At 36.3% G+C, this 17,011-nt stretch overlaps 1 protein-coding gene across 1 annotated transcript in view; it reads right to left on the minus strand.

Annotated features, from left to right (window-relative positions):
* Positions 1-17,011, minus strand: part of RANBP17 (RAN binding protein 17) — a 135,640-nt gene that overhangs the window by 63,207 nt on the left and 55,422 nt on the right. Inside the window, 1 exon segment of the mRNA XM_030459397.1 lies at positions 3,258-3,331. Within this exon segment, the coding sequence (XP_030315257.1) occupies positions 3,258-3,331 (74 nt within the window).

The following is a 17,011-nucleotide window of genomic DNA, read 5'->3' on the forward strand; positions in this document are numbered from 1 at the left end:
AGTAAATTTCACTTGAGATTAGGTATTTTTTCAGTTCGCCTTTCCCCTTCCACAGATACACCCTGTAAGGTGATGGTCAAGGCAAGCAGATACAATGGATACTAAAAGAGCTACCCTATAAAATTTCTAGTGAGACTATGATGAAAATACAGACATTAATGGATATTCTGACTATATAAAACTCCATCCCTTCAGAAATGGTTGAACAAGAATTCAGTTAAAGGCACGTTCATTAACTTCCAATGAAAAGGTGATAAAAGGTCTAGAATCTGATGTGACAGTAGTACTTTAAAAAACTGTCAGAAGGTCTAAAGGACACCTATAACCTTGACAAATCTCGAAAGATGTCTGTACTTTGAAGGATATCTATTTCATACAGCCTTTAATCCATAAACTGAGCAGTGGCTACTGGAGCTACTAGTAGCTATAACACAAGAATTTCAAACTGTTTTCTGTTAATGACAGAACTACTGAGTTTGATGATCAGACCTCCACTGCAAAGCTGCTGCTAATGAATTCAAAAGAACAGATTAAAGCTACATAGATGAAAATACACTAAAAAAGCAAAAACAAACAGAGACATCTGAGGAAGGCAGCTCAATAGAAAACGCATTCAAAATCTCACTAAATCAAAGGAAAATGCCATTTATCCATCTAAATATCAGTGAGCTAATGTGGTGCTTCAGAAAACTAGAAGCTCCATGCGTCAATTACTAAGTTATCACAAACAGAGGTTAAGTTTCTAACAGCCAAACAAAAAAAAGTAATTAATGTGCCCTGACAGCCTACAACTTTGTTGGCCACGATTAATCCAGTTGCTACGTTTACTTCTCACACCGAATATTAAATGCTTCCTGCATGCATCCTTCATTGGATTCCTTAATCACAAAGTGGAAGGAAATAACTTGAAATGGTCTTCTGATCATCCCCCAGTGCTAATGGCAGATTATGATAAGGTACCTTCTCTAACACTTTCTGATTTGAAAGTCTGATTGTCATTAGCCAGGCAACACCACTCTTTCATGTGTAATTCCTCTCCTTGACATAATGCTCAGCATTATTGATACAGAAATTATAGTCTTAAACATTGTTGTACAGTTACTACTCAAGAATACCATCACTTTAAAAATAAATTCCCCAGTATTTCTTTTTAATCCAGGATGTCCAAGAATAATTTATGACAATTTTTACCTACCTAAAGAAAAAATTGGATCTGTAGGATACAACAGAATAGTAGATGAGTGGCTTTCTAAAATAACAGTGTAGTTAAAAATACTGACAACACCCACAAGAGAAAAAGTGGTTCTGTGAGTGTGTTCTCAGAATGATATCCCACCCACTGCTGTTACAAATGTGCTAAGATTATTCTCACTAACAGAGGATCAAAATGCTGCCACACTGGATTGCCCATCAGGCCTTGGTTTTTGGATTATTTATCAGTATGCTATGGTTTCACACCTAGATTTTCCAATTGACATGCTACCACTGGGTAGCTCATTTATTTTAACTAACACAAACATGCATGTGTTTATTCAGTGGTTTCACAGCTAACTCGTAAAGCTGTAACATTCATTCTGTAAAATTAAATTGATCTTCAATCTAATCAATGAACAATTCATGTTTTTAGGAAACTGCAGTAGGCCATGAGGAAAGAAAACATAAAATTAAGAGTATGTAATCTAAAAAGCAGCAATGATTTTAGCTTTTTATGTAACTAGTTTTCTTTTAAAAATTTTCATTTAAAATTAAAATACCATGTTTTTTCCTTAATTTGCATTACTTGTGCAAATACAGCCCTATCCAATCTTAACACATGTAGTAGTCAACATACATGTTAAATGATAGATACACTGTTATCTCCTCAAGTGGCAAAGGCAACAGAGATTTTGTCTCAACAGCAGCAGCAGGAAGCAGAAAAGAGAAACAAGGTGAGGCATCTGGTCTCCAAACAGTTCCCTTTCCTTCCTTTGGCCTCACTTGTTTAAGTTTTGGTGTTTTTGAAACAATAAAATGAAGTGTAGCAACCTAGTGTGATGAAATTGACTGCTTCCAGAAAATACCCAATAAGTATCCATCAACATTTTTTCCATTCATCACCCTCCATTTACCTGTCTTCAACGCATACTGCAGATAAATACCAAGGTTTGATGAGTACTATTGTTATCCTAAGCAAGATATAACACTTCTGCTTTCAAGGTAGCAAAGCATTTGTGCTTTGTTTTCCACAGAAAAGTTAAGTTACATTAGAAAATGACCTTGTCTTAATTGCTACTATTTCTCAAGGTTGGTAGTCATGGTAGCAAAAGAGAAGTCATGTTTAGTACTGTCCGAACAGGTCATAGATAACCTGGCAACATCAGTGGGGATGTTTCTTTAGTAGGTCAAAACCTGCTTTTGTATTTAAAGGTCTTACAAGTCAGATTTAGAAGCGATAAAGTAAATAACACGATGCAGCATCTTCCTCACCATAGAATAAAGAGGTAAGGTACTTGTTCCTCTTCCTCCAGGCACACACAGAACATATTGTCTCCTGGGGACTCCCAGATTTTTTAGTAGATATTGACAATTTTTCTGAGGGACCATTTTGTCTTGCTTCAAGTGCAAAACTGATTTTAGATGAAACTTTTCTTGAGTCAGGAGAAACTATCACATCTCATGATGGACATAAGTAATAAAAGACAAAATCCTGGCAGTTTTGCTGGCACCCACAGAAAGCGACTGCAGCAGAGGCATGAGAAAAAGTTATCTTCTCCAGATTAATTTTCTAGGATTATTCTTACATGTGAAAGTATTGTAACACTTACCTGCAAACAAATTTTTGCAAGGAAAAAAAAAAAAAAGAAAAAAAGAAAGAAAAAAAAAAGCTCAGTTTAACTTGGTCAGTTCTCTGCTCTAAACTACCATGAAACTTTGCAGGCAATTCCACTGACAGCTGAAGGCCAGGAATGACAAGTGGGGAAGGTGCTTATGCTAGACTGTCCCTGAACATGAATCTATGAAATTCCACCTCTGTTCTCCCATAAACCACTTCCAAAGGTGATGCAGGAACTGTGGAGGCTATAGCTAACTGCAAGTCTTTATGTAAGGGCTCACAGTACATTCAGAAAATAAGATCCTGGTGCTTCTGAAAATGATTGTCCCTTACTTCAAATATTTACAAAAAAAGAATTGTAACAATGAAATAAAACTCAGGCATTATGTAAACATTAAAAACAAGTAAAAAATACATACAAAATAGAAGCCAAGCAGAATCTCACATTTTTGCTATAAAAGTTTCCAAAACATGATTGTCATCTGTTACTCCTAAGTTTTCTGACATTCTGGTGTACACCTGGAAAGAAAGCATTTAAACAGTAACAAATTATAGACATTTAAAAGTACCAACATTTTCATTTATTCTAAAGCTTTCCTTATTTTGATTCTGCATGAGAGAAGTACAGGCACAAATAGCTGAAGCATTGTAAGAGCTGGCTTTTAACTCACTATAGTGTTTTGTGAATTGGGGACTGATGAGCTTTTGTACGTTTTTTCAACAAAGGAGCTGTAAATTTATCACATTCAACTTGCTTTGTTTTTCACATAACAGCACTGTTTCTAGTCAAAAAGCCTGTTCTACTATAAAAAAATGCAAACAGTTGCAGAAGACATTCTTGCATGGGTCTCTGTCCTCAGTGGGCTGTGATTCAGCACTGTCCTGTAGCTTCCTTCTACACTGCCAGTTGTAAAATCTTGTCAACTAGGTACACTTAGACATTTGAGTTTTCAGAGGGAGAAAAAAGGTTTTGGCAGCCAAGTAACTTGTAGTTGTTTACTTTTCCTGTATTTCAGATCAAAGATTTATACATCTAGCCAAGTTTTCCCAGCATCCCACCTATCCAATCAAACTTCTGTTCTGATGCAGTAACAAATGCACAGGGCATACCAGGTATATTTTTTCCTTAGTTTGTAGTCTTCATAAAACTTTCTGGTAGTTTTCCTAGCCTCACACTGAGGTGGGATAAAGAACATTTAGTTGGGCTAAATCAACTTCAGAAACAGAAAGGTAATGTCTACTGCAAAACTTCTTTACAATCCTCTGCCATTTGCTTGACCCTGAGCTCAAGTGACTGCCATTTGCTTAGGAGTGGGCTGTGTGTCTATCCACCAGTCAGCACATATTTCATCAATTTGCAGTGACACTGAAACAAGTATGAGTGGTACTATGTAATCCTTCCATGATGTGACAGGTCTGAGGCATGAGCTGCACCACAGCGACAGCCGGGTGCCATCTAGCTGCCAGCTGCTCCCTGACACCACATGTCCCCCAAATACCAGCAGCCCCTCTGCACTGCTGGGACTGCACTGCTGCTGAGGGAATTGCTTACAATTCAAACCAGTGGAATTCTACCTCTGAGCAAGCAAATCATAATACAAATAATAAATACTACAATAGAAATTGTATTTTCATGTCCAAAAGACTTTAGTTTAATCTGAGCATAATAAAGGAATGAGGAAATAAACTTGAAGCTTTAACCAGAAATTGCACCAAGATCAAGGATAACTTAACTTGTAAATTGACTCATCCTTTTATAATGTATGAATGTAATCTGTTGTGATAAAATCATTAGTGAAAGGGTAAAAGATGTAAAAATTGTAATATACATCACAATCTTTCAACCTTTGCAAAATATTATGTTCACAATCTAACTGGGAAGTTATCATTTATAGTAATTAAACATGGTAAAAATAATATATTCAAATAAAAAAAATAATCTAACAAGAACCCCAAACACCTCTAGTTCACTGCTGAAATGCTACAGCAGCTGCAATTTCAGCAAAGCATAAGAATTTCTGTATTTGACATAAAGAAGACTGAAAAGGAGATAGTGAAGAATGTCAACACATCAGCAAAGCCACATTTCTGTTAGGATGGATCATGTCTTCCTTTCCTTTCCTTTCCTTTCCTTTCCTTTCCTTTCCTTTCCTTTCCTTTCCTTTCCTTTCCTTTCCTTTCCTTTCCTTTCCTTTCCTTTCCTTTCCTTTCCTTTCCTTTCCTTTCCTTTCCTTTCCTTTCCTTTCCTTTCCTTTCCTTTCCTTTCCTTTCCTTTCCTTTCCTTTCCTTTCCTTTCCTTTCCTTTCCTTTCCTTCCCAGGGAACCAGCAGCAGAAACGGAGCTGAGGCAGCGCCTGGGAGATGCTTTGTGCTCAGTTGTCAAAGGAGGCTCTTTCCACATCAGAGTTTAACAAATAAAATACTAAAAGAGCAGACAGTGTTGACAAAGAGCAGTGCTTTAATCCACAATTATCCTTGTAACTCTTACTACTCCTTTTATCATCCATTAGCTTTGATTCCCATTATCCCATCAAGAACTGTGTCAACGCTTTTGTCCCTGGGGATTTCCCACAACTCTGGGGATCTGACAGCCAAGCTTGAGTGCTAAGCAGGATCATTACCTCTTAAATCCACTTATCTGATCCACTGAATAGTAAATTGAAAAGCTCATTAACAGCAACAATCTGATTTGTTTTCACATGTGACAGGGTCATTTCAAGTCAGCATGAATACAGTGCTTATAATAAAAGCTACTACCCATTCAGTTCCTTATTATGACAAATTGTAAGCTAAAATAAATGTGATATTTTTAACACCTTCTTCAAAATAATTTTCAGAACCAACACACACACTTAGCATGTAAAAACAGAAAAGCAAAAATTCTCCAACCACAACAATTAAATGACCCTAGACTTTTAAGGGCTATAAAAAATTAATGACAAAGCATTTTGGATGTATAATAATAGAACACCCTCCAACAACAAAGACCATGCTATGTATTCAAAAGGCAGAGAAAGATACTGTTGAAAGGGGTCATGAAAGGCTGTGGAATCACATATGGAAGTGATCTCACCATCAGCTTGCTTCCATCACAGAGCCAGGAAGGCAAAGGCAGCCCTGGCAAGCACACACCCACTGGGTATCCTCCCCTCCAGACCTCTCCATCCTTCTTCCCACAGGAAAAAATCCAAGGCTTGTTATTTTAGACCTCCCCAGGCACTTCATTCAGGGAAGAAGCAGGACAATTAACTTTCAGTAGTAAACAACCATTTCAAGACTTCTGGAAAACCTTTACGACATCATTCCGAAATCCTGAAAATGGCAGGATTTATAAGTTCCCAAACAAATCCTGCATCAAGACACAATGCTACACTATGCCACGATACCACCAAGATGTAAGCTTAGCAATAAAATATCCCATCATCACCATGTCATTCATACAACGGTTATGAATGTATGCAGAAGTGAAAACATTAGGCTACAAGGCTTGGTGAGCTTCAAAGGGGCAAGTTCTCCAGGTCCTTAAGCAAGCTGGGGCTGCTTGCGACCCATACCCACATGGCATTGCTGCAATCAAAGGGGACAGCAGTGGTCATGGCAGTGAAGAGGAAAAAAAGGCTAGAAAACATCTTCAGTAACAGTCAGTAGTTTCAAACATATTAAAACAAGCATAAAGGCAACAGATACAGAGTTCCTTTTCCTGTGCTCTGTTTGTACCATCAAAACCACCTAAGTGGAATGAGGATGTTTAAGGAGGACAGCAGGTTCACAAGCTCTGGTGCCAGGGAACTTTTTATGATATAGTAGATTTAGCAGTGGTTCCAATTACATAACTGTATACTTCCCAGCTACTAGAACTACCTGCTGCATTGCAAAAGGATGAGAAAGTAAAATTACACAAACAGTATTTTACAAAGCAAAGCACTTGTATGTAAATACGTCTAAGGAAAATGGAAAAATAACTCAGTAATAACAATAAAACTTTATTTTCCTGTCTTCTCTAGTCTTTGGCCATAGATATGTTTAACTTTGCATTGTCTTTTGAGGTCTTCTCTTTTTGGTGCTATTATTATAACTCTGAAGAAGCTAATTATGTCAATTCTTAAATGTGAAGCAGATTACAGAACTGGGAAGCTCAGAATATGAGTTCCTAAAGGTTGTATGGCTATATAATGACAGTCACGGAAATTCAATAACAGCACTGTATGGAATGTACTCAAACGAACCCCATGAAACAAATTAAAACAGAGCAATGAATCTCTCACACTGTGCAAATAAGAAAACGCAAGAAAATGTTGTTTCCTATATGTTTCATAAGGGCTATTATAATGAATTAAGAGTTTGGATAATGAATCTTCAGAAAATTACAGTAAAGTTATTACCCTCAGGCACAGCGTAAATGCTTAAGATATTAGTATTTCCTTGAAGCTCTCCAGACCTTGCTGCAGAGAACTATCACTGCAACATTAAAGTATTTTGTCATGAATATTGAGGGCAAAACCAGTCCCTAACTACACTTACCCCAACTTGACAGAAGCTGAGTGGGGACAGATGCTAGGAGTCAGAAGGTCAAGGAGCCTCCTCCTTCCTCACCCTCTGAAAATGTCTGAGGCTGCCACCCCACCTCTCTAACACACTTGTGCACCAGCTATTTATACACCACATTCATCATGAGTTTCTTTCTTAGTGTCAAGTGCCACCATTCAAAGAATCATTTCCACATTTTTTTTTAAATAAAACTCTAGCATTTTTAATTCTCAGTGTTAAAAAGTTCCATTACAGTGCAGCAGAAATCCAGCTTTCAAATCCCACAGGCAGCTTCTGAAAATCTGACCTGAGTCCCCTAACAGGTGCATCAGAGTGTCTGTCAGTGCATTTGTCTTGACCTCCTGATCAAACTAAGGGCTTAAAAAGCTATTGCTTTCCAAGAGGTAAACCTTGGTCACCTCCACTCCTGATCAGTCATCTCAAAAAATAAGGTCTCCTAACACTACACAGGGTCTCAACAAAGAGAACGGGCTAATCTGTTTTATAGTCAGCTCCCTAAGTGAAAAAGATTCCAAATCAGGCCACAAGAAATTGCCCTAAGTTTCAGATGTGATCTCTGAAGATTAAGTTGGGCTTTAAACTACACAAAAAATAGGCTATTCTCCATTCACTGTTACAAGTAGTGACAGGAATTACATTGATTACATAAATTATATACTATTCACTATCTTACCTATAAACTTTGTTTAATTAAAATCTTGCATATCATTACATATATATATATACAAATATAAAACAACATATATATTTTGTTTATATACAAATATAAAACAACATTTAAAAACTAAGGTATTGTTATTTAAACTGTTATGTTGTACGGGAAAGAGTAAATCTGCTGTGTGGCTCAGACAGTTACGGATGTTATTTCTTTCCCAGTCTATTGAAATACCCTGTTCCCACAAGTTCAGATGGAAAGGCTTTAACAGTTCCTGCAAAGGCTGTTTTCCAGGCCCTCTTCTGCAGTCCCTTCCCCTTAGCTCAAGCATTCAGAGGAGTCTGGGGTGCAAGGTGATTAATTCCTTGCCTCCTGCTCCATAGAGTACCCATGCACTGCCTGCAATAAACCTTTTCTTAAATGGAAATTGATCTCCATTTCAATGACTTTCTCTCTGCCTTTATTTACCTCTTTCTTATTTAATTCCTGTTTGCTGAAAATCTTGAAAGATTTACCATTCTGGTGAACTAACTATAGCAGGCCTACTATGAGCTGTTATGTTATGCAGTATGAGAAGCATCATTCTCTGGAAAAAAAAAGAAACCGGTTTATCTGAGAGGTCTTCAGTTAGCCAATTGATAAAAAGGTGCTCAGCCTTAGAAGTCTTGTTTAGACTTCCATTTTTGTAAAGCACAGTTAGAGAATTCTACTGTCTCTTTTGCTCCCCAAAGGCTTAAAGTACAAATATTATAGTGAACACTGAGCAATACTATTAACAATGATTACTTTTTGAACATCAACCAAAAAATGTCTAGTTTTTGTAGCCCAGTCCTGGCTGTTTTTTCCACCAGAGCTATACGTTGCACTGGGGGGATTCAAGCCACATATGCATTCAGGTATTCGCTTAACAAGGAGCCCAAATGCTGCTTTAAAATCCTCCAGTGACTGAAATGAAACAATATTGTACACATTAGAAGAGTAGATTTGTGCCAGTAAGACAACTCCAGAAGACAAAGTAATATAGGTGCTTCAGTAGTGGTAATTGACACTCTTACTTGCCCCTCTAACTATTAAGAGTGTCCAGCCTGATTTTATTCAGTTGCTTAATTGTATCTAAATTAGTAGTCCAGTCAGCATGCTTATGTGCAACAAACCTCAATGCTAAATCATCTACATTAGTTTGGCACTTAGAAACAAGTAATACAAATCATAGTTACTTATTACAGTTTTTAATTTTCTGCATCAAAAACTGTATCATTGGGCTGACTAACACAGCTGCAGGTGTTCCACATCTCCTAGGATCAAGCCTAAAGTATATGCAATTTAGCAACATCACATATTTTAAGGAGGTTTTGCACCAGAGTTGTACATCAGAGTGTGTTTGCACATTTATCCCACGGCGTAAGGCAAGGTGTTAGAGCCACCACAGCGAATACTTGCAATTTGAACAACCCTCCTTGGCAAGCCAGAAATAAGATAATTGTTCAACATAGGCTGGCTCTTCTGAAATACTGGAAGCATTGCTTGTAATTATAGACATCTGTCATTGCTAGCCACTCAGTAGTAACCCTGACATCAATATACAACTATAACACTAAACTGCCTGCAGGCACAGCAATGGAAGCCAGATACGAGAGGCGGGCAATCATCTGCCTCATTCAAACTATCTGTCAAAGGTTCCTAACCACAAACAGCTCTTATGTTTTGTATCCTTAGGATAATATGTTGATTTATTGTAGATCCTCTAATATTTACAGTCTAGGCTATCTACTAAAATAAAGAAACAAACCTTATGGCTAATGGAGGCAGTTACCGTTCAGAATCATCACGGAAGGTCATAGCTCACCACTCTCACATTAAACACTGATGGCTCTTTTGAACATGCACCTGTAAAGAAACTTTCCCTCGTCCCTCCTCCAAAAACACACACACTCATTTCCAGCTACAATCTACAGTGATTGCTACTCTCCCACCAGCCAACATTTTATCAACCAACCCAAGGAAATATTTACATTTTGAATCTCGAGAATATACATGCAAAAATGCACACAGTAAGTTCCATTATCCTGGAGTTCACCAGGTCAGTACAGAAATGAGAAGAGCTCTGCAAAATTATCTTCAATATATAATTTTAATAAAGGAATTGCATTAATGGTACTATGTATGTTTACAGATCAAATTCTTCTGCAGTTCTTAGTGGGAGGCTGACACACACTCCTAACCAAGGAATAAAGTTTCTTAAAATTTACAGATAAACATGGATAATTTATTTTTAATTCTAAGGTGAAAATCACATTGAAAGCCTCACAGTTCGCTTTTTGTCTTAATTGGAAAATCTATCTCAGAAAAGGGCAAAAAAGATTGTAGGTTTAAACTAATTAGGAATTAACATCCTTACAATTATCATAATTTGTTATTAACAAAACTGAGATTTCTTAGTATGATTCACAACAGTCTCTGCTGAAGAGAAACTATTAATTACAAGACAGACAGTTAGCTTACAAGTGAGCTGCATTTTAAAAACCTCCTTTAAAATACAATTGCTAAATGCCTTACAGTGCTGTAATGTGAGACAGGTTCAAATCTTATTACTTCACTGAAATTAAAACCTAAGTTTTAATACTGTTCAAGTCGAACAATGATTCCACACTTTATTGCTTTTGAAATCCCTTGATGATCATAGGAAAAAATGCCCTCGAGAAAAAGAGACTCTGTTTTCGATAAACAGAAAATACAGTTTGCACTCTTAGCCTCTTTGTCATCACAAAAAAAGGATTTAATGCCAATTCTTTAAAAAAAGACTTTTTTCCACAAAATGTGCACCTTGTGTGCCATTTGTAAAATCAGCTCACTTTCTTTTATTTATTACTGCAGAGCGGAAAGGCAATAAAGAAGCTACTGATAGCTAATAAATTACATGCCTTTTAAAACAATTCTCCAGCTACAAAAACTTGTAACTACAAAGGCTTACATTTACATGGTACACTGTGTGAAATGTCTGTATTTATGTTCTATTTAACCACATAAATAAAATTTGACCCTTTATTAAACAGTTGAGGAGGAAACAGGAGGAAACATGTGAAACCAAACAAAGCGTCATTTTTTAAGGCTTTTCTATAGATTATATAATTAAACAAAATTAGCAAAAAATTGGCCTAAGCAGTTCAGGTATAAAGTATTTTTAAAATAAATGGCATTTTAAAGTATGCCTTTCAGGCAACCTTCAGGAAAAAAGTGATCACTAAGTTTTCAATTATTGCATGACAACAAAGTAAACTCCAATCTAAAATTAGAAGGTTTTAAATACAATTGCAACATATTACTGCAATAAAAAACAATAAATCTCCATTGCATAACATGAAAACCATGATTTTTATTTTTAATGAAACTAAATATCAGAGCTTTGGGAAAGTGTGAGGATTTTTGTTGTTGTTGTTGTTAAAAAAGATTTTAAACAAAACAGCCCTGCAGTCCTATTTCAGCAAGTATTTCTCCGTGAAATGCCTTAGAACTGTACACACATATTAACTGAAGTGCTTTTAAGTATTTTCTCTTCATGGCTTATCTGGAATTCCAAATAATTTGCACAGAATGATGAGGTGCATCATCTCTTACTTTCGTTCTTCCTTATTTTTAGTCTGATGTGCTAAACTGTTTCTATACATTTGTTCCTATCAATTTGGTTGTCTCATAAATCATTAAAGAAATCATTACATAATTTTTAATTGTCTGTATATCACAATGTATCTAAATTTAAGATGTGTAGTTCTAATATAAATTTTCTCTACTCAGTTATTTTTGCAGCATTTGTGGATTTGGTTTCACTTTGCTCACACAACTTTTTCTCATCACTGTATCTCCAAAATGTCAGTTCTTTAATTAAGTGTGAAAACAAAGCTTAACTCCCTACTAATAAAAAAAAACATTTAAAATACGGCTATTGAATGTTAAGACAGCAACCCATGACATGTCAGTAGAGCCGCTGCATAATTCTGAATTCCTCACCAAGCACAGCACCACCATGACTATCAATCATCCTGAATGGAGATGCTGAGGGGCAGATCTTTCAGGGTGACAGCACGGCTCAATGCAAAATGAGATGGGAAATAGTTTGCAGACACTTTTTTACCCTTACTCCTAAAGCCACCCTTCCCTATGGTAACGAAAGCTTTACTTCAGTAATATGCTTTATCATGTGTTTTGTGTTTAAAACATCAAGACAAAACATCCATTACTTAGTATTTTTTTAATATATATTTTTTTTATATTTATATTTATATTTGAAATATATTTATATTTATATTTTTTTATATATTATTTAGATTTCACAAATCAAGCAGCCTCAACAACAAAGCAAAGCAAGGGCCTTGTTTCCTAATGCAGGTTAGTCTGTCTGCTTGTGGGGATGAAATATAGGTGCAATTTTAAGATGGTACAGAATAGAGCATGACTACAGCCTGGTGTATTTACACTGGGAAAATATCCTTTTCATACCAGGATGCCTTGGAAGCACTGTGAAGAGTGGAGAGGGAAGTTAACAGGAGTCTCAAACAATTTGGGGTTCAAGAGGCGTTACAGACATATTTAAATACAAACAATAAATAACAATACTGAGATACTGACAATTCAACAGCTCCTAATTTCACTTAAGAATTTAAGGTAAAACACAGGCACTGAAATCAAGCAAGGTAAGGGATTCTGCATTTGATTTTACTGTACTGATAACACAGAAACAGATCCAACTCTTGATCAGCAGTAGGCACTACAGTTACTTGAGTATTTACTGAAAAGCTTACAATACTAATGAAACTGATCAACCAAAATAAGTCAAGAATCTTTATCAATAATTATCTCAAGTAAAATATAGGCAGTTTCAAACTTCAGCCTCCAATGCCAAAGTCTTCTCAAAAGAAGAAAAGGGTGACAACTCTGGAGTTATGCACAGAAATCTGTACAGCCTAAACTGTATTGGTTCTGGCTGGAAAAAAGAGAGGGAAAATTACAGAACGTAATAAAAAAAGGCCATCTAGTCCAGTATCTGAATTGGTTATACTAGAGCAAATACAGCAAATCCACAGTGGTTCATGTTAGTCAAGAAGCAGCACCTAACAGGCAGCACCAATGACAGTGTGACATTGTACACTGACATCTACAGGTCCTGCATGACTTGAAAGCATGGCTGTATCACCTACAGTCTGCATGTAGTCCTTCACATCATGCCATCTTTTTACAGCATGACTGATAGTAATAGTCTTTAATAATATACAGAGCAATATTTTGGTTCATTTTGCTGACCTCTTAAGCAAACAAGATAATCAAATCTATGCAAACATGATAGATAACAGAATGCCATCAGACATGACTACTGCCTACAGTCTAAGTATCTAAAACACTACACAAAGTGATCTGGTACTGTGTACTATCAGGTGCTGACTCACACTTACTTTAGGGGATTACTGCAAAACTAATTTTTTAGCTCCAACAGCACGTGATTTTTGATGACTACATAAAAATGTAAATAATAATCTAAATGTTCTACTATTCAGCAGCTTAGAATGGAAATGGTTACTAAAGAAAATATATAAACTAGTGGGTCCTTGTGCTGTTAATAGCTCTTTCAGAGATAGTCTATCATACTAATGCTACCTAAATCATCAGTTCCTGTGCTATTCTTACAAATTCTAAATCAATATGATTTTAAATCAACATACATACAATAGTTTCTACATACCTTCTGACAAGCTGCATTACTGTGTAGATGCTATCTATAAAATTAATTTAATACTTAAATTGATATAAAATCCTTTGCTCCAGAAATAAAACTTTTGTTCCCAGAAGACTTCTTTCTCAATAGAGCTGCATGCCTCAAGAAACAACTCGTCAGTAGTGAGAATGCTCTGGAGAAATAATATGGAACTTTCCTCATGGCCCCCAAAACTGCAGTTCTTTTGATCCAAATTGATACCAACTACCAACCCTTCCAACAAAGAAGATACAGATTAACCTATGTGGAAAAGATCACTGAAATACTGCTCTTTTGTTTTGGTTTTTTTCCTCCAGAAAAATGGCAAGTGGCAGAAGACAGACAACTATTTGTCTTCCTATGACATTTAACAACCATACGTTTAAGACTGAGAAGACTACTTTAATAATATATTCCTGTATGTGACAGACTTGTACAAGGACATGGCTAACAATTTTGGCTTACTCTATAAAAACACTAATGCAATATCTCAATAGTCTGATAAAAATAATTTTGGGAGAATCAAATGTATCTAATGAAATATGAAGTACAGCCCAAATGTTGTATGTTCTGCAGATTTGATTTATGTAAGCATATAAGTATATGTAAAATGCTTATAAACAAGGTAACAGTCACCACTGGTACAGCCCTTAAGCTGTCTGGATGAGGCAGCTCTATCATTGCTATTTCACTGCTCAGATGCATGGAGATGAACCAGAGTTCTGCCTTCTACCAACTCCATTAGGTATGGAAAATCACATGCTGGCACCCAAGATACTGACCAAGTCTAACACAAACCTGACCTAGACACTATGAAGACAATGTTTCTTTGCATTTTTTTTTTTTGAACTGAAACATAACGTTTTTGGAAGGGGGAAAAAACCCTTCCTAGATCCAGCACTCCTCATACAAACCCACATGATTCTGCTTTAAATATCAGGACTGTCAGTCTCCCATTCTTTGAACACGTTAAACACAAGCCAAGGAACCCAAGTGGCTCCTGTGGCAACTCTAGGTATTATAAAAAGGACCATTCAACAATTAACTGTGAATTAGCTCTTGATTTTGTTATATGAAAGAAACAGAGCTCTGACAGCTTTCAAACCTTTGGTGTCACCATCTGAACAGGAAGAACTAAAGAAGGAGGGCTTTTTGGACTCTGAGAGGGGCAGAACACAAAGGGAGGGATCTATTCCCTCCAACTTCCTGCTATATTCTATAAAAAATCAGAAACCCAGCAACTCCTCCCTCTTTTTCCTCCCTCTTCCTGCTAGCTGTGTTGCTGTTCATAACTGCCAGCTTGCCACGTGCTGTCTATCTGGTTGTATATTTATGTGTGTGTATATATATATATATTTGTGTATTTTTGTATCTTTTGTTACTTTACCTTTTATGTTATTACCTTTCCCTTGTGTTAATAAAATCTGTACCTAATTGTTTCCAGTTTCCAACTTAAAGTCTCCAGTCTTTATTCCCCTTTTAACTTTTTTTTTTTGGGGGGGGGGGAGGGAGGGATGGGGCAGGGAGAGGGACAATAGAGTAGAATTCTGTTCTAGGTTTGTAGTCCACCCAAACTGCTAAACTGTGACAGTTGGCCACACGGTGTTCCACTAAGTCACCAGAAATACTCAGAATCTATTTCTCCTTTCTCTCACTTAACTTCCTATTTGGTGCTTTTGGCAAAATATGATCAAACAAGAAGAGTTGACATACTATTATTTATTAACTATCTTAATTCATCTTTCATCAACTTGAAGACAGCTAGTGGTTTTTTCCAGAAGAAAGTGCTGCTATTATGGGTCATCATCCTAAGGACTGTTGAAATAAAATTTTGAAATTATTTAATTCTGCCAATTTAGTTATAGAACTACAGAATAAAATTCTGAGAGGGATATTTTTCTTTTTTGGTACAAAATGCTGTAAGCAAACAGTCTCTTCTAGCCTCACTCCCCAAACCTATTCCTATAGCCACCCTTAGATTAAAAAGGAGACACAGCTATAATTATTTCAAATCTGGCTTTATGGACTGCAATTCGAGTTTGCATTGTACTCTAAACCCAGAATAAGAAAAGATACCAATTTATGGCATATTAAGTAGTAAAAATGACCAGCAGATTTGTGCCATATTCCATAGTGCTACAGCCAATGGCTAATACTATGTGTGATTTCAGCTAAGAGTGGGCTCTGCTTTTTAAGGATTCTTAAAAGGTTTGTTCTCCTTTCCACCAGCAGCACAATGTAATTTAAGATGGCTTTAGAGTAACCTCTTACCCCTCTTACCTTAATATCTGAATGGCTTTTAAATGAGCTGTACTATACATGAGTATGAGCTGTAGTATACGGACAGAGCATCCACAGCAGCTCAAGGGAGCTGATCCTTTCTTTCTGCAAAGCACTAGGGAGACACATCAGTGACACCCTAACATTTTCTTATTGTACTTATTTTTAAAGTACTTCTGTTGTGATTATGAATCTCAAATTTAAATCACTAATGTTAACTCAAATTTAATTCTGTTTTAAGTTTTTACTCTGAGAATTATTTTAATCACTAATTTACATATTAAACCTTCTCTTTAAAAATTAAAGCAGAAAAAAAGGTCAATATTTTTTTTCTGGTAATTCAAGACACATGCACACAAGTAAAAAGTAGGTGTTCTTCCCCTTCCCCCCCCCCAGTTAAATGTAGATTCACAAGTAACAAGATTTTACTGGAGGCAGATGATTAACCTGTGTTTTCAAGTTTCTAGCACCACCAGAATGGCACAAAAGAATTGAAGCAGTATTGCTGCTTCTGAATGCACATTCAGAAGTGCATTACTAAGAATAAAATGACATCAAATAAAAGGTGAGGGAGGCCAGTTTATACACAGCTGTGCTTTTAAGATCCCTCATATGTCCCTGCTGTAATTCTTCAGTACTGTTGCCAAGACTAAAGCATCAGCATTAGCCAGTTTTTGGAATGCCATCCACAAAGCCAGAATATGGATACCAATATTCAACTGATACAGTGAAAAGATAGACTTAATAAATACAACATGACACAGAAGCTGTCAGACTACTCTCTCTCTTGCTACTCTGTCTAAAATCAAGAGACTAATGGCACACAAATTCAGGGTAAGGGATGGAAAGTAGGTAGTTAACTTGTACACTTTTTTTTTTTCTTAATAATAGGTATGAACTTTAAATATCTGCATGGTAAGTGTTGCACCTCTTGATCTAAATACAATCAAACTGGCATATGTGTATGCAACACT

This window comes from Calypte anna, chromosome 13 (assembly GCF_003957555.1).
Source record: "Calypte anna isolate BGI_N300 chromosome 13, bCalAnn1_v1.p, whole genome shotgun sequence".
NCBI classification, from domain to species: domain Eukaryota; kingdom Metazoa; phylum Chordata; class Aves; order Apodiformes; family Trochilidae; genus Calypte; species Calypte anna.